Genomic DNA, 27,585 nt, shown 5'->3' with positions numbered 1-27,585 from the left:
GGGGGGGGGTGTCACATAAAATTTCACAAAATTATATTATACCTTATATAACTTATATTTAAATGCACTATAAATGCATTGAATTAATCCATTTAGTAATTAGTATTATCCTGGAACCCTCCCTCCCTGAGCAACACATCTGTTTTCCTGGTCAGGGACTGCGGCTTTTTTGCAGGAGATCATGGGATCCGTACGTATGAGTTGAAGAGATTTCATTGGTCCAAGTCTGAGGCAGCTAATGAGCGATTGGTTGTATTTAATGCCAATCACTTACCGTGTTTTCTGAGTGGCTGATCATTCGTTTCCGCTTTGTATGTCATTTTTTTCCCCAGTCCCGCCTCCCGTAGGGCTAATCGCCTCGGTCAACTGATACACCTGCTCAGCCTTTTCACTACGGCCACGGTTTTTACACATCTATCCCCCTGTAAGTAGATAGAAAAATGGACGATTTTGACATGCTGAACGCACCTGCCGCCGGCAATGGCGTCGGTTCAGAAGAGGACCCCGCCGCGGCGTTTCTAGCCCAGCAGGAAAGCGAGATCGCGGGGATTGAAAACGACGAAGGCTTCAGCATCCTGGACGGCGGAGAGGTCCCCTCGTCACTGGGAGACACCAACGGTTAGTGACCGCCGCACAAAACGGAGATAATTACCCTCGGCGTACATGTACCAGTCTATCTGTAAACCCTAGCCAGCACGGTGTTTAGTGAAGGTTGGCCGTTAAGGTTTAATTGAAACGGGAGGTGATTATTTCCACGCCAGTTCACGCTGGCTGAGCTGGCAAATTAACGTTAGCCAGAGGGGGGGTTTGCTAACGGTTGTTAACGTTAACCCTTAGCTAGCTGCGCTCGCTAGCCTGAATTCTCCGATTCTGTCAGCTGAAACTGTCTGATGTATACGATGGAAACAGCTAGGAATACATTATTAGTGTTGCCCAAGTGTTGTTTCAAGCTAACAACCGACTTCACCAAATGAATGGGAGATAACCTGCAGCATTAGCACGGCCCTGTTATCTGGTACCTATCAAGCTTGACAGTTGGCTAAAGGAGCTAAGCACAGCTCTGCTAGCCCAGGCAGCGGCAGGCAGAGGAGAGGCAGCTCCTCACCTTTGACCAGGCTTTCAGCTGCTTAGCTTGCGATGTGGCTTCAAGGAAGTGAGTTTATTGAGTAATTTCCTTAGTAAAAAGTGCTGGCTTGTCAGATTATGTAATAGGGGTGGTGAACAATCGATTCACTTGAGTATTGCGATTTTTGAACGATTTTTAAATCGTTTTATATATTTCAAATATTTTTATTTTCGTTTTATTTTCTGAATGATTACTGCATCACTGGTACCAAGCGTGTCATGCTAGGTTGTTGAATAGATGGCAAGATATTGCTCCAAAGTTAGGCAAAATTTTGACCTCCAGATGTCTGAATGAAAATGGGTTCACTGGGCACTCATGGGTCTCCCCTTTTGTAGACATGCCCACTTTATGCTAATCACATGCAGTTTGGGGTGCAGGCCATGCAGGCTTTTGCATGAAGCACAAATGTGTTATTTTAGCCTATTCTAAAATTATATATTTGTGCATACTGGGGCCTAAACAGTCTTGGAGTTGCATTAATTTGGTTTGACTTGATAGCTGAGACTCTCCTGGATTCAGTGAGACCAATTTTATTCATATGAGTTGATATTAGTCCACAAAGTAACCATTAACTGTAGTGTAGCCATTTTTTGAAACTTGATGCACTGTATAAAATTTCCCATTTTGACCTTTAGGATAATTACAGCCTCATGAAACCAGATGTCCACAAACTAGATGATAATTCAAAAAGCAAAAATCATAATAAAAGGTAATATTAAATTGCAATACTTAAGAATTCCACTACATATCAAATCAGCACCCAAGTATTATGATAGTATCGAATCAGGAGGTACGTACATTGTCCCAGGCATACTATGTAACACAATTCTGTGTAGACTAACGTTAGAACTCATTAGCCACTCATGAGTGATATGTGTATTAATGTTGCTTTGTTTGTGGCCGTGATTTGTTGTCTTTGAATAAGTCGTAAAAATGGAAATGTATCCCTAAAGACAGTTATTGGTAATTGTTATCTGTTTTTCTTTTGTCATATCAGCCCTCCGTCTGTGTTTGCTTGATTTGCAATTATTAATCAAGTGTTTTTTTCCTTGTCTCTTTACAGATGGTGCTGTCAACGGAGAGCTTCATGGGGTAAAACTGTTTGCATGTATAACCATCATGCTTGTACATTTTCAAATTTCCTAGATCTTATTCCCTCAGTAATACTGCTGTGTTACTCTGGTAGGGAGGGGTGATCTCTTGTTTCTGGCATAAAACATGTTGACAGTGTAAGGGCAGTCTCTTGGCAACTGTGTATGAGGTTTGGGGCTGTGTGTGTTTCTTTCCTCCATTGCATTGTTCTCATCATTCAGTGATGAGACATTTTCTACATTTTCTAAATGTATAATTGGGAATATTATGATGTTTAGAATGGAACGCTGAGAAGTTCTCCCGTGTTATTTCCCCAGTTTTTGCTTAAAGATACAGGAAACTAGGACTGTAGCTGCTCATTGTTCTCTTTAGTTATCTTATGTGATTAAGAAAGACTGCCATGGTTTGAAAATTAAGGAGTAGTAGAGTGGAGAATGTCTTCTTATGAAACTGGCTTGTTTTCCCAGAACCCACATCTATGTTTTCAGCAGGTGGGAGTATTCGGACACAAGCATGTGTGATAAGACTTGGAAAGCAAATCAAAAATCTTCGTTCATTACACACTGAAAGCAGTATCTTCCCTGTAGGTTTGGTCCGATGTAAAAAAAATTTCAAACTGTTTAGATATTAAGGCAAAGACAGGCTTTAACGTTTGCTGCATTCTCACTGTGGAAATAACAACAACACATTATGTTTCCATCAGCAGTGGTGCTCAGAATGATTGAAAACAGTTTTTACAACTGTGGGCTCGAAGAACAGCTCTAACTTCCTCTTTCCTGTGCTGTCATTCCAGCTTTACTGACTTTTGCACTGTCAGGGCTTCTTCCTGGCAGCAAGAGCTTAGGCAATCAAAAACCCCATTGGGCTGGGTTTTATATGGTTTTGGTTTAAGCCTCAGAGTGCTTAAAGCTCTCTTTAGAGGAGCAGATAGAAGCCTCCAGGAATAAGAGTGAAACATTTGCAGGAATAGCTGAATTACAGATATATTTGCAGGTCCAAGTTTTTACCAACCTAATCAGACTATAGGATGGGGGAAAAAACTCAACACAATCACTGATTATCTACCTCAGGATAAATAATTCAGTCAAAGCAGTTAAAAATATCTGAATTACACAATTTGCTGTTACCCTGCCTATCATTGTCTCTCTTGTTCATCAGGAAAGCAACGGTCCATCAGACGCTTATGCAGCCATCTCCAATGCAGACCGGCTGCAGGCTGAACCTGAAAGCCTGCGAAAGTGGAGGGAAGAGCAGAAAGACAGGCTGGAGATGCTCGGTGAGTACAGACCAGTGGAGTTTTATAAGGGAGAGTGACAGACCACCCTGCATCTTTTAAGGGCGCCGTATAAATAAAGATTGAACCCCTGTATCTGAACATAAAAATTGATAGCCCTGACATCTGTCCCAAGAACAGGATGTTTGAACTTTATGGGAATTTTTGGGTAGTATTTGCATCTGTTCATGAAGGTTATGGTCATTTAAAGAGCACAAATGCAAGACTAACTCTCGCTTTGCAATCTTGTCTCCTTCCTGCCACTGTCCTCACCCATCCTCCCATGTCTCTCTTCACTTCTGCACTATTCCCATCCCCACTCATCTCCCTCTCCAGACGCTAACTCTCGCAAGCAGGAGTCGGAGTGGAAGGAGAAGGCCAAAGTGGAGCTGGAGGAGTGGCACACTAGGCAGAACGAACAGCTGGAGAAGACCAAAGTCAATAACAGGTACTGGCTTCAAACAGGGGGAGACAAGGGACACGAGGATGAATGGAAGAGGAAACAAACAAGAGAGGGCAGATGTTACCAAGAATAAGGGTAGGCTGGTTTCATGTCAGTGAAGACAGGAATTTAGAGGGCATAAGAATGAATGGAAATGGAAACTTGTAAGAATCACATTCAGGACTGAAACAGGAGCAGACACAGAGTTTAAAACATTATATTATCTTCAAGGATCACAGCTACATAAAAATATGGACAGTAAGACAGTGCAATATAAGGAAAAATAACAAAGACTGTTCAGGAGTTGTCATAAGTCAGCACTAGATACTTGACCTGTATGTGAGAGACTTTATGTAAGAATGAATTGAAATGCACTAGCTAGAGGGGGAACACTATACCATTCATATGTAAGAATAACAGGTCGTAATGGTGAGTAGAAGTGCACAGACTGTCAGAAACACATAGTAATAATGAAATACTTGTTACTTTCTGTGTTCACACCATATTGTTATAACCAGAATTACAAGCCTCCCACTACGAAAAAACGTTAATGTTGTCTCCTTACTCATTTTTGCGATTTGTAAACTCGGGTACTTCTGCATGATTTCTCCCACTTTGTCAAATCTTCTGCATTGGCAACATTGTGCAGCAAACACGAAGTTCATCATGGAAGTGTCATCAGTAAAAATACTCGTTATAGGTCCTTAGACGGCCTGTATAAGCCTCTCTACACTCTTACACATGTTTGCACATGTTACACAGGTTAGTATTAGCTTTTAGCATTTGCTGTTCATCTGTGAATCTTGGTCATTAGCTGTGACATTTCCACAGCGGTTTGAACAAACACATAAGCACAAACCTGGGTTGGGGTGTGGCCCTTGTGTTTATAAGCTAATGTTGACAAGTATGATGTGTCAACAGAGCAGAGCAAAAGGCAGATTAGATATACGCAGTGGACTACATGGCATTGCATGAGAGGAATGAACAAAGAGACAGTAGACAGTATACTGTTGGTTCACACTGTCGTGAGAAAGTAGAAGAGGCTAAAGGTAAGAATCAGGAGGACATGTTTTTATCTGATTTATTTTTAATAACATTATACCGTAATTCCTTAGATCAAGTAGAAATTCATATTCAGTCTATTTATGTCTCCACTTTTAAACCTGTTGCTCACCTTGCTCTGGACATCCGCAGGTCCTTAAAAGTCTGAAAACAATTGATCAAAATTTAACGCTTTAACGCTAAATTATCAAAATGTTTAAATCAGGTTATTCAAAGTGTTATTGTTCCGCCGCTCAGTAACAGAACAAGAGTCGTTTCAAGTCCAGTAAGACAAATGGGATGCAGAGGTAGGGTGACACCACATGTTCCACACCAAACTTGTTACTTTAGTGTAGAGTGACACAGTGACATGAGTGGAGAGGGATAACCAAATGCCTCACTTTGATATGAGGCCTGCTTTGGCTAGCCCTTTCCTATCCATTGTTGGCAAATAGACACATTGCTTTACTGTCTACCTTTTTAAAGAGAGCGGTAATTAAGCCATATATTTGAACTGAGTGTTAGTTATGCAATGGAATCCACATGAAAAGCACTGTCAATATCTTCAACATTATCTTGCTCTGGCCGGTGAGTTTCTCAACTCCACTGGCTGCCCCGGTAGGTAACTGATCATTTTGAAGAAGCCCTGTCCTAATGTGAAATTGAATTTAGCTGTGTATTTATGAACAAAAACAATGTAAATAAATTTTGAGTCGTACCTACACCTTGTCATCAGATGGACGAGTTTAATTGCCAAAATGCCTCACTGAGAACGTAGCTTAATGGCTTCACCACCGTAACAGTAGCCTTGCTGTCCTATCAATAATAAACTACCAGCAGCCCGGGCTGAAGACTCCTCTAACCCCTTGATTCCACCAGGCTTGGCTACGGCATGGCCGCTAGAGCTGACCATGGCCACTCTAGACAATGTTTATGATTCCACCAGACACGCTGTAGCTCGTTTCAGAAGCACATGGGGCTTGAAGCCGTGCGGAGGATGGAGTAAATGCATGTCGCAGATGCAGAGTCATAGAGCTCCACCTGATGGTATTGAGGCCTAATTCAAATTTGTGGATGGGGTGGGGGGGTCTGCTTGAGGGAAAAGTGTCATGACAATTTAATACTTTGACGTAGAAGGTAAAAACAAATAACTGACAAAAGGGTGTAGCTTGCTTGGAGTGCTGCCACATTTTATACCGAAATAACCAATGATGTTGATTTTCCAGTTTCATTCTTACGAAACATTGAAACCTTCAGGAATTCAATTCACATGTCACTCTCTCAACTCTGAAGTATTTGCTTTGAGCATGGAGTGTTGATTGATGGGATCGCCATATAATGAAAGATTTAAGGTAAACCAGTTTGTCCTGTTTTGAAAGACAGCTGCCCTTCTTTTTATTACTGTGTAATGAGCCTGTTTCCATTCGGAGCCCATCCAAGACCTGAATCTTGCATTATGTGGCTATGGGCAGTTTTTGAATGGCAACCTGTTTTGCTTGTGTTTTCATCCTCTCCTCCTTTTTACCGCTGTCTCTCTTCTCTCCTGCCTTCTTGCTGCTCTGTCGTTCCGGTGGATGTTTGTCCAGGGTGCTGGACGAAGACTTCTACAAGCAGCCCTTCTCTGAGCTCATTGGTTATGTGTATGTTGCTCCAACTAACATCCTCCTTTTCCTTTATTTTTGTCTTTGTTAATTTTCCACATTTTCGTCAACTCCCACCATCCAACCATTGACATTCATCTTCTCACCAGTTAGCCTACATTCCCCTCCCTCTGTTTCAGCCTTTAGTTTTTCATTTGTAACCACTTGGATGCCACTGAAAATTGTAAACACTTTGGCTCATTTATTAATTAATTTGTTTTGTGTAAGTTGCAGTAATAGTTTTCACCCCATTTGTCTGCATGTTATTTGTGAGCCGAGGCCTATCAGGCTAGTTGAATATTGTGAATGTCTGCACGTCACTACACCGCCATCACTAAGCTCTTTCATCACTCACATCTGTGGGAATCAGTTTTCATTCTATCATAGTCCTTACCATGTTGAATTCACTCTGATTATCCACTTTGCTAAATATTCGGTTTAGTTTCCCATGTCATTTCACCAACGCATTTTGCAAATGTTTATTATATGTTTGAGTTTCCAACAGTTAACACTTGATTTAACAATTGTTTGAACTCCCACAGAAACAGTGTTTTGTTTGTACTTTAGTCTTAATGAATATATGATTTCCCCTAAATGAGTTAATCTATGTTTTCCAGTAGTAGAAGTTTGCTTATAGGTTTGTTCGAAGCAGTTGTGTGTCCAACTGGGTTGAGTCATGATTTCACTCCTCTACAATGTGCAGGGTTGGCATTTTTCAAATGTCCTTCCTCTTAGTATCTGTCAGACTCATTTTCTTTGCCTTGCTATGCAGACACACGCGCGCCAGCACACACACACACACACACACTTTACTGAAAAGCCTCTCACTCGCCAAATTGTGCGCTGACATGTCATGAAAACAAAGGAAATCTGGCCCCGTCCTAGTTGAAGGCAAGTTTTTCAACTGCTGAAAGGGTTTCACAGGCTGCCACTGACGTGCCACTAGGAGGATCCTGCTCTTACTATATTCATGACATTATGAAACTCATGACAACTGTGAAACAATAACTTGACAGAAAACAACAAGGAATCAGTTTTTAAGGAACAAATAGTCTGACCATGTTTAGTAAAGCAGACAGGACGCAGATTCTTTTCACTAACCCTGGTCTGTATTAATATAACAGTGAGTGTGCCATGCAAAGAAAATCTGTCATTGTATTGTGAGAAAACTAAACCACTAATAAGTGTGTTTAAGAATTTAATATGTTTTAGACCGTGATCAGTATTACAATGATAGGTGCATGAACATTGTAGTATCTCATTATAGTATGTCTCAAATGCCCATAGTTTTTCTTTATTGAATATCTCTTTTCGCTTTAGAAAAATATATTCGTCCTCCGAGTACACCATTATGTGTCTCAATTTAGCATCAAACAGACTTAAAAAGTGGGTTGTGAAGCCTGCAGACGTTTTGACTTGTGATATTTGTGAGTTTGAGTCCAGCACATAGCTCTGTCAGCCCGTTGTTACAAATGAAGTGTGCAGTGAAGATGTTATTGATGCCACCACTGCCCACATCATGGACACACAAATGCCTCAAACTGAACTGTATTTATGCTGAAGTAAGAATGTTAGCTGCTGTGTAGCCACTGCCGCCGTCTAGAATGACATGCAAATGTTGCCTAGCTGGCTATCCAGTCACCTTAGCAGTGCAGCCTTTGGTTTTGCCATTGGGTTTTACTTGGGGGTGTCCTCCAGCATGCATTGAGGTGTCCATGCCTTTTGTTCATTAAACATCAGTTTTGACTAGCATAGTCAAGTAGTAGTAGTAGTTACTTCAGAGTAATAAGAAGAAACACAATTTTTCACTTTCAAAAGCTGTAATCTTAAATTATTTAATTTGAATTTGTGGCATAATTGATTTTTTTTCTCTTTTTCTTTTTTTTTTTTTTAGCTATGAAGTTTACCATTACTTTTTCATTGTACTTATTAATGCAAATTAACTTCAACAACTATGTAAATATGGTTTTATGTTGCTTAAGCCAAATACAAAATACCTTGCAAGACTTAAAAAAAAAACAAAACAAAAAAAACAATTCAGTCAGTTGATTATAAAGTGATAGTATTACTTTATTGCAGAATAAGAATACTTTATGTGCACACCTCAATGCAGTCTTGTTAGTTTGTCTGCAGGATTTCCCAGATACCAGTGATGCATTTGTTTAAACACTCAGCATTTTCAGTGCGGAATCACTGAGTCACACCTCCTCCTCCTCCTCCCTCCTGCGGGTGTGAGTCTGTGTCAGGGGTCGTAACGTCCTTGTGTCTGACAGCAGGATAGCCTGAGGCTGTGTATATGTAGGAGGACATCCTCTGACCTAACCAAAGGCTGCACACTAAGCCCTTTTTAGAACACTTAGGGGTGGGGGGAGGAAATTAAAAATGTTGCTTTTGCATGTTTGCTTCTGACATCTGCATTTAGCTCATTTTTGTTATATTTCATTTCATCCCCTCCCTTCTCTATCTCTTCTATATTCTGACTTGTGAAACTGTTTCTCCCTGTTTTCTTTTCCTATGCACCTTAAAGCACACACATTAACCATCCTTGCTACCGCCTAGACCAGTTAAGTAAAAATATAAAACCCCAGAACATCCAAACAGTGTTTTAATTTTTGTCAGGGGATAGATGTAGAAATGCCTGTATTAGATAACAATGTATTGCCCAGATCACTAGACTAGCTATGACGAGTAGCTAGATCCACTGCCTAAATAGAAATTGGGTGTAATGTCCCTTCTGTGATGTTGTGGTCCTTCTAGTCCCGTGTGTATTTGTAGTTGGTTGTGACAGTGAATGTTCATTGGCTTCTCATTCCCATTTTGCTGTGTGTACTGTGTTCTAGTCAGTAGTTGGATTTGGGCTGGGGGGAAGGGACTAGAAAAATCCTACTAGCAACTTGAAAGAAAAAAAAAAAATCCATGGCAGTGGAATTGTTACTGTCTGTGTGGGTGGGTTTGGGTGAGGGCTTAAATTTGTTTAGCCATAATCTGTGGCTTGCATCTCCAAATGTCTTGTCTTATGATTGTGGCACTGAACCATGTTTATTTAGTGTCTTTTATCCCCCCATTATTTTCTTTATTGTATTTTCATTTCAGGTGTTTGTGTGGTAAGCCCTCTAGTGTAAATGTACCTTTTTTATTTATTCGTTTGGTTTAGTAGTTAGCTAAGAATACCTCAACCCTCGCCAAGAAGACCTTGATTACTCCCGAGATTTAGACGCATCACGTCAAAGTAAATTCTTTCAAGCATTTTCTAGTCTTTGCCACACTTCAAAATGGCCTGCTTTCCAGCCGCAGCAAAATGCATGGCAAAGGCCCATTAGTGCTTCCGGTTCTTTTGGGCTTGGTTAAAAAACAGAACTTGCCACTGTTGTTCTTTAAATCAAGGACAAGTATACAGACGAGACTGGCATCCTTATACTTGGATCTTGTACAGCAAAGAGAACTCAGAAGTAATGAAACCAAAGGGGCAAGTTGAAGTGTATGGGTGTGGGCAAACGGCCCTCCCCCAGTTCTGCACAGAACTGCATTTTTAACCAACCAAAAAACGCTTTCCGAACTCTACAGTGACTTTTTCAGCTTCAGGGTTTTTCTGTTTGTTTTGATTTCTCACATTGGTGTTTTAAAGCTGCCCCCCACCATTTATTGTTACAGAGAGTTGGGAAAAAGTAGGTGTAGTATGTATCCAGAGTTGGGGGCATGCCACAGTTAATAAATCTGTTGTAGTTTATGTTCCTCTGTGAGTGCAGAGGCAGATGGATGTTTATTTCTGTGTGGTGGTTGGACCGTCCTGCCCTGAGGTTGACTCTGCTGAACCAACAACAAGTTCCATTGAGCCAAGAAACCTGCTGTGAAGACTGCTCTGCCTGTTTAGGTTGTAGTAGTTTCAAGTCATCTTGTGGAAGTTTACGCTTGTTCAAGTACTTCCTCCCCAAATTTTAGCCCTTTGCTTAAATTTTAATCAAGGCATGCCATAATCAGCACTGAACAGTCCAATCAGCAGTGCCGGATGTCCTCCTACCGGAACAGATGTGTGTTGGTGATCAGCAGAGGGCTTTCTCAGGGCTCTGTGTGTAACTATCGTCCTACTTCTTCTTCCCACTAACACTCTCTCTCTCTTATTCCTTGTCCTCTCCCCCTGCCTGTTTGTAGGGCGGCTGAGGAGGCCATGATCTCAGATCTAGATGAGAACAACCCCGGCACAGAGTGGGAGCGGGTGGCTCGGCTCTGTGACTTCAACCCCAAGTCCAGCAAGCAGGCCAAAGACGTGTCCCGCATGCGCTCCGTCCTCATCTCCCTGAAGCAGTCCCCACTGGTCCGCTAGGTAGCCAAGGCCGGCCAGGACCATCCTTCCATATCATCCTGTATCACCACATACCGACCAACCCGTTTACCCCCGTCTGTATTCTTGAGGACAAGGGGTCTTGCCTCCCCCATCTGTTCACATCCTATTACCATGCACCGCTCTGTTGTGTTTCTGAATGTAAGGATATATCCCTTAGCCCCGCCTCCACCTGTCTCTCCCTGGCAGTGCTGTAGAGATTAGCCTTTAAGCCCCAACTCACCATCTTGTGCTCCCCTTGAGGGTCTCTACCTGTGTGCACTTCCTCCATGGACCAGTAAAGACCTTGCAGTTCTTTTTCCCTGTTGTTAAATGTCAAGGCCAGTTAGCTCCACATCAGGTCTTGTGGTCTGTTGTCTAGTGTTACACCCCTCCTAAGGGTAAGGATGGAGAGTTGGGACACTCAAAGGGAAGGGTTGATGGGTGTTTGGGTACAAAATGACTCCCTGCATCCCTGGGCCTAAAACTACACTACAACCCGCCTCACAGGGCAGCCAAACAGCATCATTCTCACATCATACTCTGACCCTTAACTTGACATCCTCTGATCCCACCCCTGACCTCCTGGGGTCCATCGATGTTGTTGAATGGTTTTACCCTTCCTCAGCCCTCCATCACCTTGTGTTTTTTTTTTCCATCATAACAAAAAAGAGAGTATATACAGATTTTTTTGGTTTGTTTTGTTGTTATTTTTATGGACCAAACTCTGTAAAATGAAACTCCCAGTTCAGTGTGTGTACTTTGAATCTTGTATGTAGAGCCGGCTTGTGGCATATGGTGTTAAATTTTTCAATCTATGCATTTCCTTTTGAAAAGCCTCTCCCCTCTCCATTCAGGAAATGAACAAAGTCCAGTCATTACAATAATAGTGACCTGTTTGTATGTGTGTTAAACTACAATGGTGTGTGTATGTACTCTATGCGTGTACCTATGTACATATACAGAAGGCAATATATATATAAATATATAAATACAGTACACAAAAACATTTGTCATTGAAACTAGACAACTGTGGTTTTAAAGAACTAGATGTTAGCCAAGTGTTGCTTGATCATGCGTGTTCATCGTCCATTTGATTTCAATATCAGTAAAAAGTGAATGAAACTTAACTCTCTGTCATTCTTTCACTGCAAATCAATACAAAGTCATTCTGAGTGATCACCCTTATCCTATGATTTTTCTTTCTAATAGGAATGGTTTCCTACAGGATGATGATGCACTCATCCGCAGGGCATGAGGGCTCACTGACTAGTTTGAATAGAGATGACAATTATGGAAGGCTCTCTGTCTCCTCTGCCGATAATGTGGGCTTCTACTGCTGCAGTCCTGTCCAGAGTGAACAGGAGGTAACTGGGCAAAGCGTCACTATGACTTTGTCAAAAAAGTGTCCCCTGTTTGATCAAAGTGCAGTCGGCTTTATCACCCAGTCCAGTGAGTGTAGCAAAAAAATATATATATTGCAGCTTTTTGACAGTTCTGTGGTAAATGAAAAGGATTAATCAAGGAGAGGAGGCATTCTGGCAGAGGGGCAATCCAAGACAGGAAGCCATCCAGCAAATATTCTGGATGCATCACTGTCATGGCAAAGGACAGCAGGCCAAAACTACTGATGAACACTGGTGGTGTTGATTTCAGAAGCTAAACAGCTGAATGCACACTGGTAATTTTACTGTGCAGCTGCAGGAGCATCCATCCATCCATACTTTAAAACAGCTGAGAGATAACTTTACACCTTGCACTCATTAAGTATGCATATATCTATATGAATAAACAAATAGTCCCCACCCCCTCCCCTCTCACTCCCTCTGCCACTTGGTGCAGTGATGTGGTTCTGAAAGTGCAGGAGGCTTTACAAATGCATGTTATGGACAAATATATGATCCCTGTCTGAGGCCTTAATCAAGAGTAAGGAAAAGAAACTTGGTCAGAAGCAAACGGGAGGAAAACAGGTTTTAAAAAACACTGCATCAAATCTTTGAGTTTAAGCAGTCAGACAAAACACAGACTGGCTGTCAGTTGAATATCAAAATAAATGTATGATAGTCTGAGAGCCAAGGCTGCAGAGTTCACAATCTGTCACTCACAGCCTTGGAGTGGCCTTACACCTCCAAACACTCTGGGGCAAAACCTAGAGCGAACACAAGCGCCATCTAGAGTTCAGTCATGAGCAGTACAGAGAGCTGCAGAAATATGCCGAGGAGGCCGGGATCTTCTACACCGCCTCAAGAATGGATGAAGTAAGGAGGGTACTTCTTTCTGTACTTTATTTAAGAGCCTAGAGCACAACAGACAACTGTATAAAAAAAAAAAAAAAAAAAAAAAAAAAAAACCTCAAATGGCAGAGGAGTTCCTCCAATGTGCCTTTCTTCAAATTCACCTCTTCCCCTATCAGGAGAAGACAGCCAAGGTTAGAGTGCATTGTCATATCTGCAGAAAATGGCTAGACTCAATAATAAAGTTAAGCTGAATTTATTAAAATAAATGCAGCTGGCCCATAAACAACCAGTTAAGTATACTTTAAAGGAATACTCCAATATTTTGGGCAAAATACCCTTTTAGCCAGTACTTACTAACATGTGCCTGTCTACTTACTTTTTTACTTACCTGACAGATTCTGACAGCTTCAAAGTCGCTGTAAGGTTTATTTTTTCAAAATTTTCACTTTGACAGAGGAAAACGACTCCTATAGACTTTAAGTCTTTATGCTAAGCTAACATGAAAGGCTACCACATTAAGATCGCAAAGAAAATGATCAAGGTGGCAAAGGTAACAAGTCAATTTACACAGAGAAATAGTAGTATAGTATAGTATAACTCTCACCACACATATACCACTACGATTCCAGAGCTACCTGAAAGAATTCCCTGATATTCCCAGTGGATATTCCAGCCATGAATCTGGGGCTCCACAAGGAACTGATCTGGAATACAACCAAGTCATCACATTATGTCAAAATGAGGTCTAAAATGTGAAGAAACCAACACTAACATGTAATCACGGGCTTCCAGTGGCAGGTCTACTGACTCTGTGTGTATTCCATATTTTCTTAATTCAGTAATTTTGCAGTCATTTCGCAGCCGGTTGTCTTTTTCTCAGCTCAGTTAGCCTACAGCACATCACACCTTACCCCCGACCATTTCTCCTCAAGCTCTGAAATGCTGTGATATCACTGCTCTGCCAGTGATATCAGTGATAAATATGATTATATATATCAATGTGGGAACAGTTTAATTGGGCCTACAGCCACATGTGCACGCTCCTCTGCCATCCACATTGTTACTGTGGCTGTGTCCTTTTCTTGATACACTGATTATAGAAAATATTTATCTGCAATGCTTCTTTCCACAATGTATGACCAACATGTCAGTCACCTAGTGAGCCCACAAATGTGATACAGAAGGGTATTCTGCAGTGTCTCCTGGGCTTAGTCGGACTGACAGGTCTGTGTAGTGCTTAGGTGTGGCACACAACAGACCGGTGTGTGACGAAAGCAGGTGGAGAGAAAGACAAGACAACGAGGCTCCATTTATACACAGGAATGCGGCAGGTAGCTCCCATGTAATGATTAATATTATCCTAACTTCTCAAACTAGCTGAGAGGACCACATTCCATTTATAAACACAGGAATCCAATTTATAAAACAGTCTAGTCTTGCACTTTAAAAGATAAACACAGTGTCAATGAATGAATAAAATAAAATAAAAATTAATTAATTAAAAAAAAGCAATTGTGAGGCTATATATTCACCGCCAAATTGTTTATAATCACTAATACTATTAGCACAGGCAATGGATTGTCACTGACATTGTTTTGTATATAGAACTACTTGATGTATATATAACTTATTTTTACTTATTTTTATCTATATTGTAATTTATCTTTTTTATTTTTTGTTCTTTACTATTACATGTTTGCACTAAAAGGAGCTGCTCTTAATCTCATTGTACATGTGTATAGTGACAATAAAGGCATTCTATTCTATTCTATTCTATTCTATCCTATTCTATTGAATGAATGAATGAATGAATGAATGGCTTATTTCAAACAGAAGATCTCATCAATTTCTCTACTCTCCATACCTAAAGAAATATTTGGCAGCGTGACACCTGAATGAAGAGGCTTTTTTTTTTTTTTTAATGTTGAATTAAGAAACCGGAATTCCACGTGGCCACATCACGGAAGTACAACCTATTACAACTTCCTGTCGGCTGGTACAGCAAGTGACAGTTAGTCGCCCTGTCTCTCGCTCGTTACACATTTTGGCCAAAATAATAGCCTTTAGCCGGATAGTAATACTTGATTTAATATTTGTGTCGCTGTCTTCCGTCTGTCCGTCACCAAAATGCCGACAACATTTGAGCTGTGTCCCGGCAGGATGATCGGAGGCTCCCAGCCGTGCTTCATCATCGCTGAGATTGGACAAAACCACCAAGGAGACATTGAGATCGCTAAGAAAATGATCAAAGTGGCAAAGGTAACACATCAGATCACGCACAGAGATCGTTTCTAAATGGCATTGTAATGCACCAGTGTTTGTGCAACAGACATATCAACGACAAGGTTAAATACACAGTTGTTTGCAGCAGTAAGGCACCAATTTGTGGATAAGATTTGATGGAAATAAATGCTGTTAGGAAGATCACTTGTGTGCCGAAGTAGCCCTTCTTGTCCACAAATTCATAATACACCGAAAGTGCAGTTCTGTGATTGATATATTTGCAGATAAGTAAGGCAATGTGAAATTGATGTTTTTTGGTATGGACACTGGTATAAGTATCTCCATAGGAACCAACGGGGCGTATCGAGGCCATGCTGCTGGTATTTAAAAAAAAAAAAAAAAAGCAGCTCTTAAGAAAGCCCATGGTTGAATTTGGTTCATTCATTGCAGTAGCTGCTTTAGGACAGACAATACACCTGGTTCATGTTCATGTTATCCACTAGTCTATCTTATCCACTGATCTACAAAGAAGAGCGAGTTGCTGGCTCTGCGTCCCTGCGGGTTCAACACAGTCAAATGATACACGTCAATGAAAGTGAACCAAAATCCAGAATAGACGAGTTTTGCATGTTACCATTGATTTGATATACAAAAACCCCATGCTACACTCAAGCCTCGGTCTGTTTTTGGCTATGGCTGATAACCTTAAACCACAACAAACCACACATGCCTGTCTTATTAACCAAGACAGGCACGTTGGCTCCGTAGGTCAGCCTTTGGCTACACCTGCTGGAGTTTGAGGTTTCAGTTTCTGCCTTAGGCTACAAGAATCTAGAGAGGCCTGTCTGCATTCCTCTGTCCACATGACTTGGACATGACCCTTTATATCCATAGAAAACCATCAGCCACAGCAGGACTGCTTGAAACAAATGATTGCAGCCATCTAGAGAGCGTCATTGTTAATTTTTTGTCCACTGTTTTTTTTTTTTTTTTTGTATTTTTTATTATCTTTTTATTTGTTTTGTTTGTTTGTTTTTTAAGTAGTTGTTACATAATTGTTTTGCATTATAATGTAATGTTTTGTGTTATGATGTTATAGCCTATTTACTTGTGTGGATTCCAGAAAGAGTAGCTACCTTGGTAACGGACAATATGGAAATAAATAAATACATACATACATAAATACATAAATATATAAATATAATTTAGGGGGGTCTGATGACAGCCATGAGTACTATGTTCTGTCTGCCTGTATGTGGTACTGTATGTAATACTTCCATATACCCTTTAAGCATGGTCAAGTTGCCAGGTGAGTGGGTTTAGGTGGTGGGGAGCAGAAGCCTCAGAAGCTTCACTCATGCACATTATAGACAAATGTATGATCCCACTCTGAAGCCTTGGACTGAGGCAAAAAAGCTAAACTAATGACATATTTGTGTTTAAGCAGTCAGACAAAACACAGGCTTGTTGTCAGTTGAATATCAAAATAAATGTTTGATAATCTGAGAGCCGAGGCTGCAGACTTTAATCTCTGTCACTCACACTCCTATCCAACCTAACAGGACTGTGGCGCCGACTGTGCCAAGTTCCAGAAGAGTGAACTGGAGCACAAATTCAACAAGCGAGCATTGGAGCGGCCTTACACCTCCAAACACTCCTGGGGCAAAACCTACGGCGAACACAAGCGCCATCTAGAGTTCAGTCATGAGCAGTACAGAGAGCTGCAGAAATATGCCAAGGAGGTCGGAATTTTCTTCACCGCCTCAGGAATGGATGAGGTAAGGAGGACACGTTTTGGTGAACATTTTTTATGGTACTTCATGCAATAGGAACCTTTAAGGTACCTTAAACTGATATCTTTATTTCCTTCCTTAGATGGCAGTGGAGTTCCTCCATGAGCTCAATGTGCCATTCTTCAAAGTCGGCTCTGGAGACACCAACAACTTCCCTTATCTCGAGAGGACCGCTAAGAAAGGTTAGACAGTGATTTTATCTCTGGAGAAAGGGCTAGACTGAATAAATATGTTTATGTGTTTATTAGAATAAAGAGATGATAGGGTTTGGGTTTAGTTAGTGTTCAAACTGTCCTACTGCTTATACATATTCTGCTTTCTTCTGATGATTTTCTAACTGGTGTCATGTGCCAAAATAATATTAAATTGTATTGTGTTTTGTTTTATTTTCTTGAAAATTTTGACTAGTAATGGAAATCTGACAGAAATCTATACATTGTGAGTAGATGCAAGAAATACCAAGAGTTAAACAAAGATAATTAAACCTTACAGGTACTTATTCCTTTTTGACCCTCAACTGACTGAATATAAAATCAAGAATTTGACCCAGAATTTGCCTTATGTGGATTAGCCAACAAGCCACGAGCTCCAGGTTTACCTTTGATCTGTCCAATTCACGCTGTCTGTCATTATGAATCACGTTGTGTGTGTGTGTGTGTGTTTCTGTCTCAGGCCGTCCCATGGTGGTGTCCAGCGGGATGCAGTCCATGAAGACAATGCGTCAGGTCTATCAGACGGTGAAACAGCACAACCAGAACTTCACCATCTTGCAGTGCACCAGCGCCTATCCTCTGGAGGCGGAGGATGTCAACCTCAGAGTCATCACGGTGAGGAAACAGGTTCAGCTGTACTTATACAAATGAATTAATCTAATTTCATTAACATTTTTTAAACCTTATTTAAAGAAAAGTTGTAAAAGTTTAGATAGACCCTAACCCTAGATTGACAGATTGATTTTTTTATTGTCCTTTAAGGAAAATTGTTGCCGCCAATCTGTACAGCGGTAGTGCGATACAGGCAGTGTCATCGCAGCAGAGCATACAGTAGTAGTTAAATACTTTTGCAGAGCAATAGATTTCAAGAGTTTACACAAGATAAAGTCACTTGTTTGACTAAGCTTTGGTTTTCAGTAGGAGTAGGAAGTACTTTTAGTATTTCAGTCCCGCTGTACTTGAGTATTGAGATAAGAATCACCATGTAGATGTTATTATTATTAAACGTGTTTGCTTTTACTTTCTAGAGTTCCCAGTTTAGTACCATAATATAACACTCTTAAATTACAGGAATACCAGAAGGAATTCCCTGATATTCCCATTGGATATTCCGGCCATGAATCTGGGATCAGTATTTCAGTGGCGGCTGTAGCTCTCGGGGCCAAGGTGCTGGAGCGGCACATTACCTTGGACAAGACCTGGAAAGGAAGTGATCACGAAGCGTCCCTGGAGCCGTCAGAACTGGCAGAACTGGTGCGGTCAATCCGATTGGTGGAGAGGGCAGTCGGCACCGGCCTGAAGCAGATGCTACCCTGTGAGAAGCCATGCCACGATAAGGTGAGGCAGTCCTGGGCGACATTTTCCTCTAAAATCATCAAAGAACATCAATAGTATGGCAGAATACCAAGATAAAACCTTTTTAAAGCTGTTGTTGGGGTGATTTTTTGGCAAGCACACCTCTATAGGAGTGCAAGAAGACATCTATATACTCCAGTAAAAGCATGGGAGTAAAGTGTATGCAGGTTAGTGAAGCCCTTGTAAGGTGAAACAGGTAGCTGATCTACACAAATCTTCCACTGACGAACGGAGCAAAATTCCTCAATCACATTGTGGTTGAATTACCCTGGCAAATTTCTTTTTTTCCCCAACTTCGGTAGCTCTCCTGGTAGAGTACATACCACATATTACGAGTCCTGAGTTTGAATCCGGCCCAGGCCCTTTGCTATAAGTCATCCCTTCTCTGGCTTTCTGGTCCCTCTCTACTGTCACTATCAAACTAAGCAGAAATGCCAAAAAAAAAAAAAAAATCTGTACATTTTTTTTGTTTGTTTGGCAAGCAGCATAAGTCAGCACACCTTCACAGGAGTTCAGTAGTTGTCTCTTTTTTTTTAAAGGACACCAAGAAACAGAATTAAATAAAACAGTGCAATATATTCTTTGATCTATAAGTAAGTTAAACATAAGTAAACAAGTTAAACAGCCTGATGCATTATAGTTGTTTCCTTGTCTGTTTAACTTGATTTTTAATTGAAGTTCTACGATATTTGGCAGGAGCTTGACTTTCCTGGTTGGAAAGGAAAAGGTGTATTTGTTCTTCATCCAGCAGACAAGGACATAAAAAGCAGTCCTTGAACACAGTCTCTATCAAGTCCCTTATTGTCCATAACCTAAGTTATGGACATTTCTGGGTTGCCTTTGGTAGTCAAAAAGAGCCAAATAGTAAAAGTCACATTTCCCCATTGACAGGACTAAACTAAGTAATCAGAACACAGATCTGACAGAGACATCTATTGATATTATATCCAAATGCAAAATACTGGAGTGCTGTGTTGTCATTTTCTGCTGAAATGTCTTGTCGAACACTTGATCATCTCCCCTTTAAGGATCTCTGGCAAACATCTAAACCTTCTTCGTTGTGGTGTCCCTGTCTGTCTTCTCATGCTCCAGCTGGGTAAGTCAGTGGTGGCCAAGGTGCAGATCCTCAGAGGAACCGTCCTGACTCTGGATATGCTGATTGTGAAAGTGGCTGAACCCAAGGGCGTCCCGCCAGAGGAGATATTCCAGCTGGTTGGTAAGGCTGTGACGGAGGACATCGAGGAGGATGAGAGCATCACACCGGAGATGGTGGACAGCTACGCCAAAAAGGCCAAGTGCTGAGGACGGTGCTGCATTTGTCATACGGCTCAAAAGGGTTGAAACTGCACTTAAAGATAAGATGAAGGTTTTGTGATTTCGGTGGGGAAACTTTGTCGGGAATGAGATCAAGATGACACATACAGTACAGCAGTGTCATGGTGATCCCCTTCAGTGCAGCTCAGATCTCTGACATTGGAAGCAAATGGAAATGTCACACAGATGTTAACACAGCTGATGTTTAGTCTAATGATGCCCTGGTAACAATTCACAACATGTAACCCTTGCTGTCCACAACCCATTTATTTAATTTCCCCAAACACAGTTCATGGGGTTCCTTTTGAAAATTGTTGCTAGAATAGATTGATTTGTTCAATAAACTGTAGTTTCAAGACGGAAAACGTAAAATGTTCTAGCAAGCCCTCGGTGCAACCATCAGGAAGTGGCTGGCTGATGTTAACTTCTTTTATCTCAGACTTTCTCTTGCATCACCATTAAACATCTAGAGAGAGAAACATGTTTTGCATTTGAAAAGTTGAGAGGACTGCTTGAATCGAATCCTCAGGCACTTCAAAGTCCTCAAACTTTAAAATCGTGCTTTGATGAAAGTTACTCAATGCCGCCAATTCAAGGCATTTTACATTTTCTGTTATAAAATTACAGTCTTGTCTGCTCTTCTGGATGTGGATCACACCAGACCAGCCAGCTCGCCAACTGAGCTGCACTCAACAAGTTTCCAGTTGATTCCGTAAAAACAGAGAGCATCTGAAGTGGAGGAAACTTGTTTATTATTTCAGGTGTTAAGGTTGCATGGATCATGTTTAGCTTTTCTAATTTTTATTTATTTTTTTTTTTCAGTTTCAAAAAACACAAAGATAAAATCAACAAACATGCAAAGAGCACTTAGTGCATTGAAGACAGCTGAGATGTTTGCCAGCTCCTCGCTGCGAGGAGAAAGTCTTTGAGTTTACCTCTAACAAAGAGAGGATGGTCACATTGTCACAACCTGAACTGGGGATTAAAATTTGTGTCTACATTTTCTGATCCACAGTTCAGCCTTTGATGATTATGCCCCTTCTCATTGAAGAGACTCAGTTGCCATGAGTACTTCCCCATCTGAAGTGCAAAAGTGCCTGACTAAGAAACTACATGAACTGGTATGGAAAGATACCTCGACACTGTGCCCTTAAACTGTTTGTGTATGGGGAATTGTGGGGGGTTTGTGTTGATTTGCACAATTACTGTCATTTTTTTTTCCTCTTCATTTTTGCTTACTATTCAATATGAAATGATGGCTGATGATTATGTGTGTCCCATCTCTGTCAGTAAAGTGATTTTGTTATATTATGGGGAGGTGTACTGGGTTTCGACCAGAAATAAATGTAATGTTGCATTAGAACCACTAGATGGAGCTGTGTTTTATCTTTAGTTCACAGTTAAGCCTGTCACAAGCTGGATTCATGCAAACTGGATGTACCTGTGATCACTTCAGTAAAACTTTCCTTGCAAGAGAGAGGATGTAAGTGGTTGGAGGATGCCAAACCAAACAAGCACATATACCCCAAAACTACCACAAAAAATGTCCCTTGTTTGTATTTGTCTCCCATGCCTCATGCTTATCATGAATTAAGTAATTATTTAATGGCTTGAGTATTTTGAGAGCAGTAAATCAGAGGTAATAAGAGATTACAGCTGGCAGTGTAAAATCTATTGGAGAATTAAAGCGGCTGCTGTTCCACTACTACTCCACAAGGGGACACTAAAATATCTGTACTTTTTTCAATAGAGCCAAACACCTCAGTGAACACACCTCTCACCTTTACCTTAGAGTTTTATAGCTACCGACACCAGACCAACTGTAAAATGTCCCAGTTTGGAGAGGTGTTATCGGAAAATATTTCCCCATACACAGTAATGGCTTAATATCCAGAGAAGCAGCCAGGGAGTGGAGCTAATTCTCTCTCTCACACACACACACACACACCTGGCTTGGTTTGTAGGTAGATCTTTCTGTCAACAATACAAACAACAACAATAGTCATAATACAATTTTATTTATATAGTATTTTTATTCACAGAGTTACAAAATAATTTAGGGAAAGGAAAATACCTATCCTAGTGTGCGCAGCTCACAGCAACAATAAAGGGTGATGTTGAAGTGAACACATGAAATTAACTACAGTCATTTTCATGCTGCTGAAGTTATTAAAAATGTTTGGAAGCTAATTCAAAGCCTATCTCAGACTAATGTCAGTATTAGCTAATTAGATGTTGTCAGCTAATCCTAATGAGTGACATTGTTAACCCTTAAACTCAACTCCTCTGAAAACTTTTTTTTTTTTTAATCAAAATCTGGAGCCACAGGGTTATTTTCAGAATACTTTTATTCATCTTGTTGTGAAAACAGAAGTGTTGGTTCCCAAACATAAACAAACTCTTCTGCTGATGCAGTGACGTCAGTGAACGTGTACGGCTGTTGCCGTTGGCAACGTAAACCACCCAAAAAATACTCTGATGTGCTGTGAACCAACGGCCCATGTCACTTCTACTCAATTTAATCTCTATGCCTCTGATAAAGTACTACTGATACTGCTGATACGGGTACTACCACTAGTACCACTACTGCCATTACTACAGTAGTTCATCTGAGGCATGGACTCCTAGTGCACCCTGGAAAACAGCTAGCAACACCCAGGGAACCATCCAGAGCACCCTAGCAACCACCCTAGCAACCACCTGGAACATCACAGCAATCACCCTGGCAACCACCAATTAACACCTCTAAAGCAGCACTGCCGTCAACTGAAACACCATAGCAACCACTCAACAACATCCTTGCATCCACCTAGAACACCATAGCAACCACCTAACAAAACCCTAGCGACTAACCATCTCCAACACCAGCGCTGCATGCACAGCAGCATTGCTCCTCAGTGGGACTGACTCGGCTGAACAGTAAGTCAGGTCGGCCCCATTACAACACGCTGTGGAGCTGAAATCAAACAAAACACCAGGCTGAACCGTAATCTGCTGCAGAGCGCTGAACTGGGAGTGATGCAGCTCTCTGGGTCCAAGGATTTTCCCGAGATTATGGAAAGTTGTCTGTCTGACATGAGTCTTAGTCTTTTAGCTAATTGGCAGCTTAACAGGAGAAACACACTCCTCCCACAGAGTGACTGGTAGCTACATTACCTATTCTATTCTATTCTATTCTATTCAAAGACTCATTAGATAGATCTCAGATTATCAGCGTTGGCCCTGAAGGGTCTCTCTCTTAATGGGTTAGAGAGACAGAGTGAGTGAGAGGCACAGAGAGAGAGATTATCAGTGACCCTGAGGGGTCTCTCTCTCTCTCTCTCTCTCTCTCTCTCTCTCTCTCTCTCTCTCTCTCTCACTCTCCCTAACCCATTAACATTCATATATAAATATAGCAACAAACCTTGGCTGCTAATTCAGGTGGTAGTTGGAGCTTTGGGCATTAAGCTGTTGCTAATCCAAACCTCAGAGAGCAACATGAATACAACAATCTCTATTTTCATAGAAAGCAACACCCTGCCTGCAAAAATAATTAAGGTGCACTGCTTTCGGTTTGATCTATAGTTGTGATGTATGTTTTTTTTCTTCATATATATATATACATATATATACATGTATTGTTATGTGGCTGATGTATTCAACAATCAGTCAGCAATTCCCAGTCATCATTTCTTTTTGTAAAATAAAATTTCTTAACCTAGAGCAAGTCAGATGCTGTTTCTTCTGCATGACAAGGGGCTTTATCTTCTTTCCGCAGGCAACACACCTCGGCCTGGTGAGGTGGGCTTGACTCATTATGTAATAAGTTGAGCCTTTTGAGGCCTTATTTTAGCAGCTGTGGCCTCAATACAGAGCTCTGGGTCAAAACACGTCTCCACCACACCAAGCATTCGGTCAGGACGAGGATGTTGCTTCATTGTTTCAGCACACTCACATGTTACTGTATGAAACACATGAAAGATGCTGCTATTCATACAAAAGTAATGAGTAAAAATAACACATTGTTTGTTTTGTGTTATTTCTTCCTGTATGCAAACAAATGTGCACACACCTCTGAGATATTGCCATGTTTTTTTCTGTCATGCTGAATATTTTTCATGAAAAACTTGTCATTTTGGTTGTTACATGATTAAAGAGTCACTCAAGGCCAGGTCTCTCTTGGAAAAGAGAGACCTGGCCTCGCAGTGACATTCACCTGGTTGAATGAATGTGAAAAAAAGGAAAACTAATCAAAATCATCAGAAGACATTGTGGCTGAGTGAGTGAGTGCTTCTCACCTCAGTTTATTAGCTTCAACCTCATAACTCCAACAGTATCACTTAAAGCACAGAGAGATGCTCCACATGAGGCAAAATAAATTTTTAAAGATGCATCAAATGACTTTTACTGACCTCCATCAGTGAGCAAACAGGGACTGCAACTGTAAATAACAACACCCAAACTCCATGGAAATTTCATGACTCCCTGTTGATCAACAAATGTGTAAACCCCCAGAGATATAGGAAACTAAAGTGCATGCTTGGTGTCTTTTTCAGATTTAAATCATGCTTTTCTCTTGCTTCACTTGCAGAACTGGTTTCTGTCTATTCCTGCCACAGGGTAAGAATGTCCTTTATCCTGACTCATTATATCAAGAGCTACATTACAAATATTGGTTAAGGGACCAACATTTTACTGTATATTTGCATGTAGGATGCAGCACTGGTGTAATTTTCATTTCTGAGGCCATGCCTGGTCAACCGATCACATGCACCAAGCTAAGTTTCTGTTGGCACGTACAAGGTACAATCTGAAATCCAATAGATGGCTAAACTCCATCAAACCAAGTGTTTGTACCAAGAAAAGGAGACGGTGCCAAGAAGAGTTTATTTTATTTCGGTCTGTGTCCTGGGATGAGCTGCAGAACACTCTCACACTCAGGTCTCTCATGTTGTTGGTGGATTGTGAAACGAAATTAATGGCCTTCACAGAAAGATTTTCTTATGTCGGGTTATAATTTCTTGTTTTTCTGTTTTTGTTTTAATTTCATGTTTTAAATTTGTTTTTCTTATTGATGCCTCTTTTTTGTAAAAGAGAAACTTCAGTATGCTATGGGGCATTAAAAATCTGGTTTACTTCCCCTTTTTTTTGTTGTTTGATGTTGTTGTGAAAATGATCCAAACATTAAAAAGCAATAACATGCAACATCAGGTTGAGGGTGGTCAGTAGCTTTAAAAAGGCAGTACACAGTTACGATGGTTCGTTTGATGTCAACCAAGACAGATTTTGCTCACAATATGTCACAACTGCCTGTTTCCCCCCTTTTTTTTTTTTTTTTTTTTTTTTCAGGGGAGCTGCCTAACAAATTGAAATTTCATGTTATTCCTACAGGCCAAACATACATCTGAAAATCGTGTAGAGCTACACAGTCTGCAGGGCAGCTACAGATCAATCCATAACACCCTTCACACTTTACAGCTACACAACTTAGCCGTTCACACACACACACACACACACACACGCTCACATGTGTCGATGTGCTACATAACAGAACAAGTCAGGTCACTCAAACTCACCTTCAGGACGCTGCTGAGGCTTACGGCTCTCACATATAAAGCCTGGCTTGGCTTATAATGTGCATGGACACACACACACACACACACACAGAATATGCAACACTGCAGAACTGCCAAATCACAATTTCATTGTCACCATTGCTTCATTGCAGCCATTGTAAATGCTTTTGTGGTCTTTGCAAACCCTTATTTTACTTGGGACTTCCATGGAGAAATAACAGCTACCTGCCGTACAAAACAGCTACATACATTTATTATTTGTGCAAAAACTGTGCAGCTGAATGTTTCGGGGCATTTTGAGCATGTGGGCTCAGTAAAGTAAGTGTCAGTAGGGTTTATTATTGTGCTACAAACCAGCACAGCTGAAGGATTGTCTCCTGAAGGGCAAGTGTTGCACCCAAAGCCAATTACAGACAAGAGGAAAGTGAGAGACAGAAGGCATGACGTCACTTCCAGCAACTGGCTATTTATGATCTAAACATATGATGTAAGTTTAAATTTCTCCACTGCAATTCTGCAACTGGTATGGTATTTGACATTTGATATTTAGAGACTGAAAGACCGAGATCATGCAGCTTCCATAAACGGCCATGTGAAGTACAGGGGAAAATCCAAGACACAGTGAAAATCCTGGATTATTTAGTCTAAAAAACATGTAACTACTTTTAACACTGTAAAAAAAAATGTATGGCCAATTTTCTGAATTTTAATCTCAGTAAAAGTATGCAAGGTTCCTTTGTTGTGTTGGAACAAAGTGCACGTTGTTAAAGAAGGAAAATGTTTCTCAGACACCTTATTCTGAAAACCCCTGATGTCCTCAGTTCCAAAAGAAATTGTGTTAAAACCAATATACATTTCTGCACCAGTGATTCAAGGAAATGATGTCATGTCAGCCCTGTCCACTGAACTCTGCTGGATTATGTCGCCGAGTAATTGGGGTGGTTTTCAAGGGCTTGTGCAGCGTGCTATGATCTGATACAAGGCCTTCAGCCCCACCCCGATATAAGCTTGTTGTGTAAGACCGACTGACTTGGGTCAGGGGATGGAGAAGAAAAGTGTGTCTTTGTGTGTGTGTGTGTGTGTGTCATCTTAGTGAGTGTGTGTCTTAGGTGAGGGGGTAACAAAGTGGGGAATTAAGGAGTGAAAGAGCAGAAGAAAAGGTCAAGGAAAACAGAGAGAAGACGGGATCTGGAGGCTTTGTAAAGAGAAAAAGGGGGAGATAATTAAATAAGAATTAGGGATGCAGCAATGTTTTTTTTAGGCCAATACCAACATCTGATACCTTCCAACCCATAACAGCTGATGCCAACATGAATGTCTATAGGAATCATATACAAACGCAGGTGCAAAACGTTCCAGAAAGGCTTGTTTTATAAAATAACAAAATAACAAAACAAACAAAACAAAATACCATGTTAATTTTTCAGTGTTGCCAGTTTTAAATTTGTTTTCATTTTACAATCAGCCAAATATCAACAGTAAAAATAATACTGGACTGACACCAATGTTGTTTTTTTTACAGCTATTATCAGCTGAGTGTGAGAGTGTGAAAAGGGAGAGAGGGAGAGATAGGAGAAGATGAGAAGAGATAAAATAAGTTAAATGAGATTAGATAAACTGAATTGAGATAAAATAAGATAAGATAAGATGAGGCAAAATGAGATGAGATGAGATAAAATGAGATAAGATAAAATTAGATGAGATAAGATGATATGACATAAGATCAAATGTGATGATAAGATAAGATAAGATAAGATAAGAACTTTCATGTCCTCACATAGGCAATTTAGTTTGCAGCTTTAAAAACTAAAATTGCAATTTATCTAATTCACAACACTTATTCCGTTCAAGACATAATGAAAAAAACAAACAAAAACAGTTTAAATAAAAAATAAATAAACAGGAAAACATCAAACATCGATGATTCATTCTGAGGGGAGAAAAGAATGTCTGGCTCGATTCG

General features: G+C 40.6%; 2 protein-coding genes across 4 annotated transcripts; both read left to right on the top strand.

Moving 5' to 3' along the window:
* Positions 1 to 332: 332 nt before the first annotated feature.
* clta (clathrin, light chain A) lies at positions 333 to 12,062 on the top strand. Of its 2 annotated transcripts, XM_030060160.1 has the most exons (7): positions 333 to 618; positions 2,190 to 2,218; positions 3,377 to 3,494; positions 3,828 to 3,939; positions 6,561 to 6,614; positions 9,142 to 9,177; positions 10,764 to 12,062. In XM_030060160.1, the coding sequence occupies exons 1-7, from the start codon at positions 441 to 443 to the stop codon at positions 10,933 to 10,935; spliced, it is 699 nt and encodes a 232-aa protein (XP_029916020.1). In that variant the 5' UTR covers positions 333 to 440; the 3' UTR covers positions 10,936 to 12,062. The 2 variants fall into 2 exon arrangements, with proteins under 2 accessions (XP_029916020.1, XP_029916029.1); XM_030060169.1 differs by lacking the exons at positions 6,561 to 6,614; positions 9,142 to 9,177.
* A 1,633-nt stretch (positions 12,063 to 13,695) lies between these two features.
* Positions 13,696 to 21,430, top strand: nansa (N-acetylneuraminic acid synthase a). 2 transcript variants are annotated; one of them, XM_030060148.1, is made up of 6 exons: positions 13,696 to 13,719; positions 16,955 to 17,170; positions 17,268 to 17,367; positions 17,858 to 18,012; positions 18,469 to 18,735; positions 19,846 to 21,430. In XM_030060148.1, the coding sequence occupies exons 1-6, from the start codon at positions 13,702 to 13,704 to the stop codon at positions 20,053 to 20,055; spliced, it is 966 nt and encodes a 321-aa protein (XP_029916008.1). In that variant the 5' UTR covers positions 13,696 to 13,701; the 3' UTR covers positions 20,056 to 21,430. The 2 variants fall into 2 exon arrangements, with proteins under 2 accessions (XP_029916008.1, XP_029915999.1); XM_030060139.1 differs by lacking the exon at positions 13,696 to 13,719 and adding an exon at positions 15,137 to 15,428.
* Positions 21,431 to 27,585: the final 6,155 nt, after the last annotated feature.

The sequence above is a fragment of the Myripristis murdjan genome, chromosome 1, assembly GCF_902150065.1.
Source record: "Myripristis murdjan chromosome 1, fMyrMur1.1, whole genome shotgun sequence".
Taxonomy (NCBI): domain Eukaryota; kingdom Metazoa; phylum Chordata; class Actinopteri; order Holocentriformes; family Holocentridae; genus Myripristis; species Myripristis murdjan.
The sequence above is the reverse complement of the archived record's forward strand: the minus strand, read 5'-3'. Positions and strand labels throughout refer to the sequence as shown.

Excerpts from the sequence above, each read along its gene's own strand:
- nansa (XM_030060139.1), top strand. The coding sequence starts at position 15,297 with ATGCCGACAACATTTGAGCTGTGTCCCGGCAGGATGATCGGAGGCTCC. Across the intron at positions 17,171-17,267 it reads CCGCCTCAGGAATGGATGAG|ATGGCAGTGGAGTTCCTCCA; the intron begins GTAAGGAGGACA and ends TTCCTTCCTTAG. Across the intron at positions 18,013-18,468 it reads TCAACCTCAGAGTCATCACG|GAATACCAGAAGGAATTCCC; the intron begins GTGAGGAAACAG and ends CTTAAATTACAG.
- clta (XM_030060160.1), top strand. The coding sequence starts at position 441 with ATGGACGATTTTGACATGCTGAACGCACCTGCCGCCGGCAATGGCGTC. Across the intron at positions 619-2,189 it reads GTCACTGGGAGACACCAACG|ATGGTGCTGTCAACGGAGAG; the intron begins GTTAGTGACCGC and ends GTCTCTTTACAG. Across the intron at positions 3,495-3,827 it reads AGACAGGCTGGAGATGCTCG|ACGCTAACTCTCGCAAGCAG; the intron begins GTGAGTACAGAC and ends CTCCCTCTCCAG.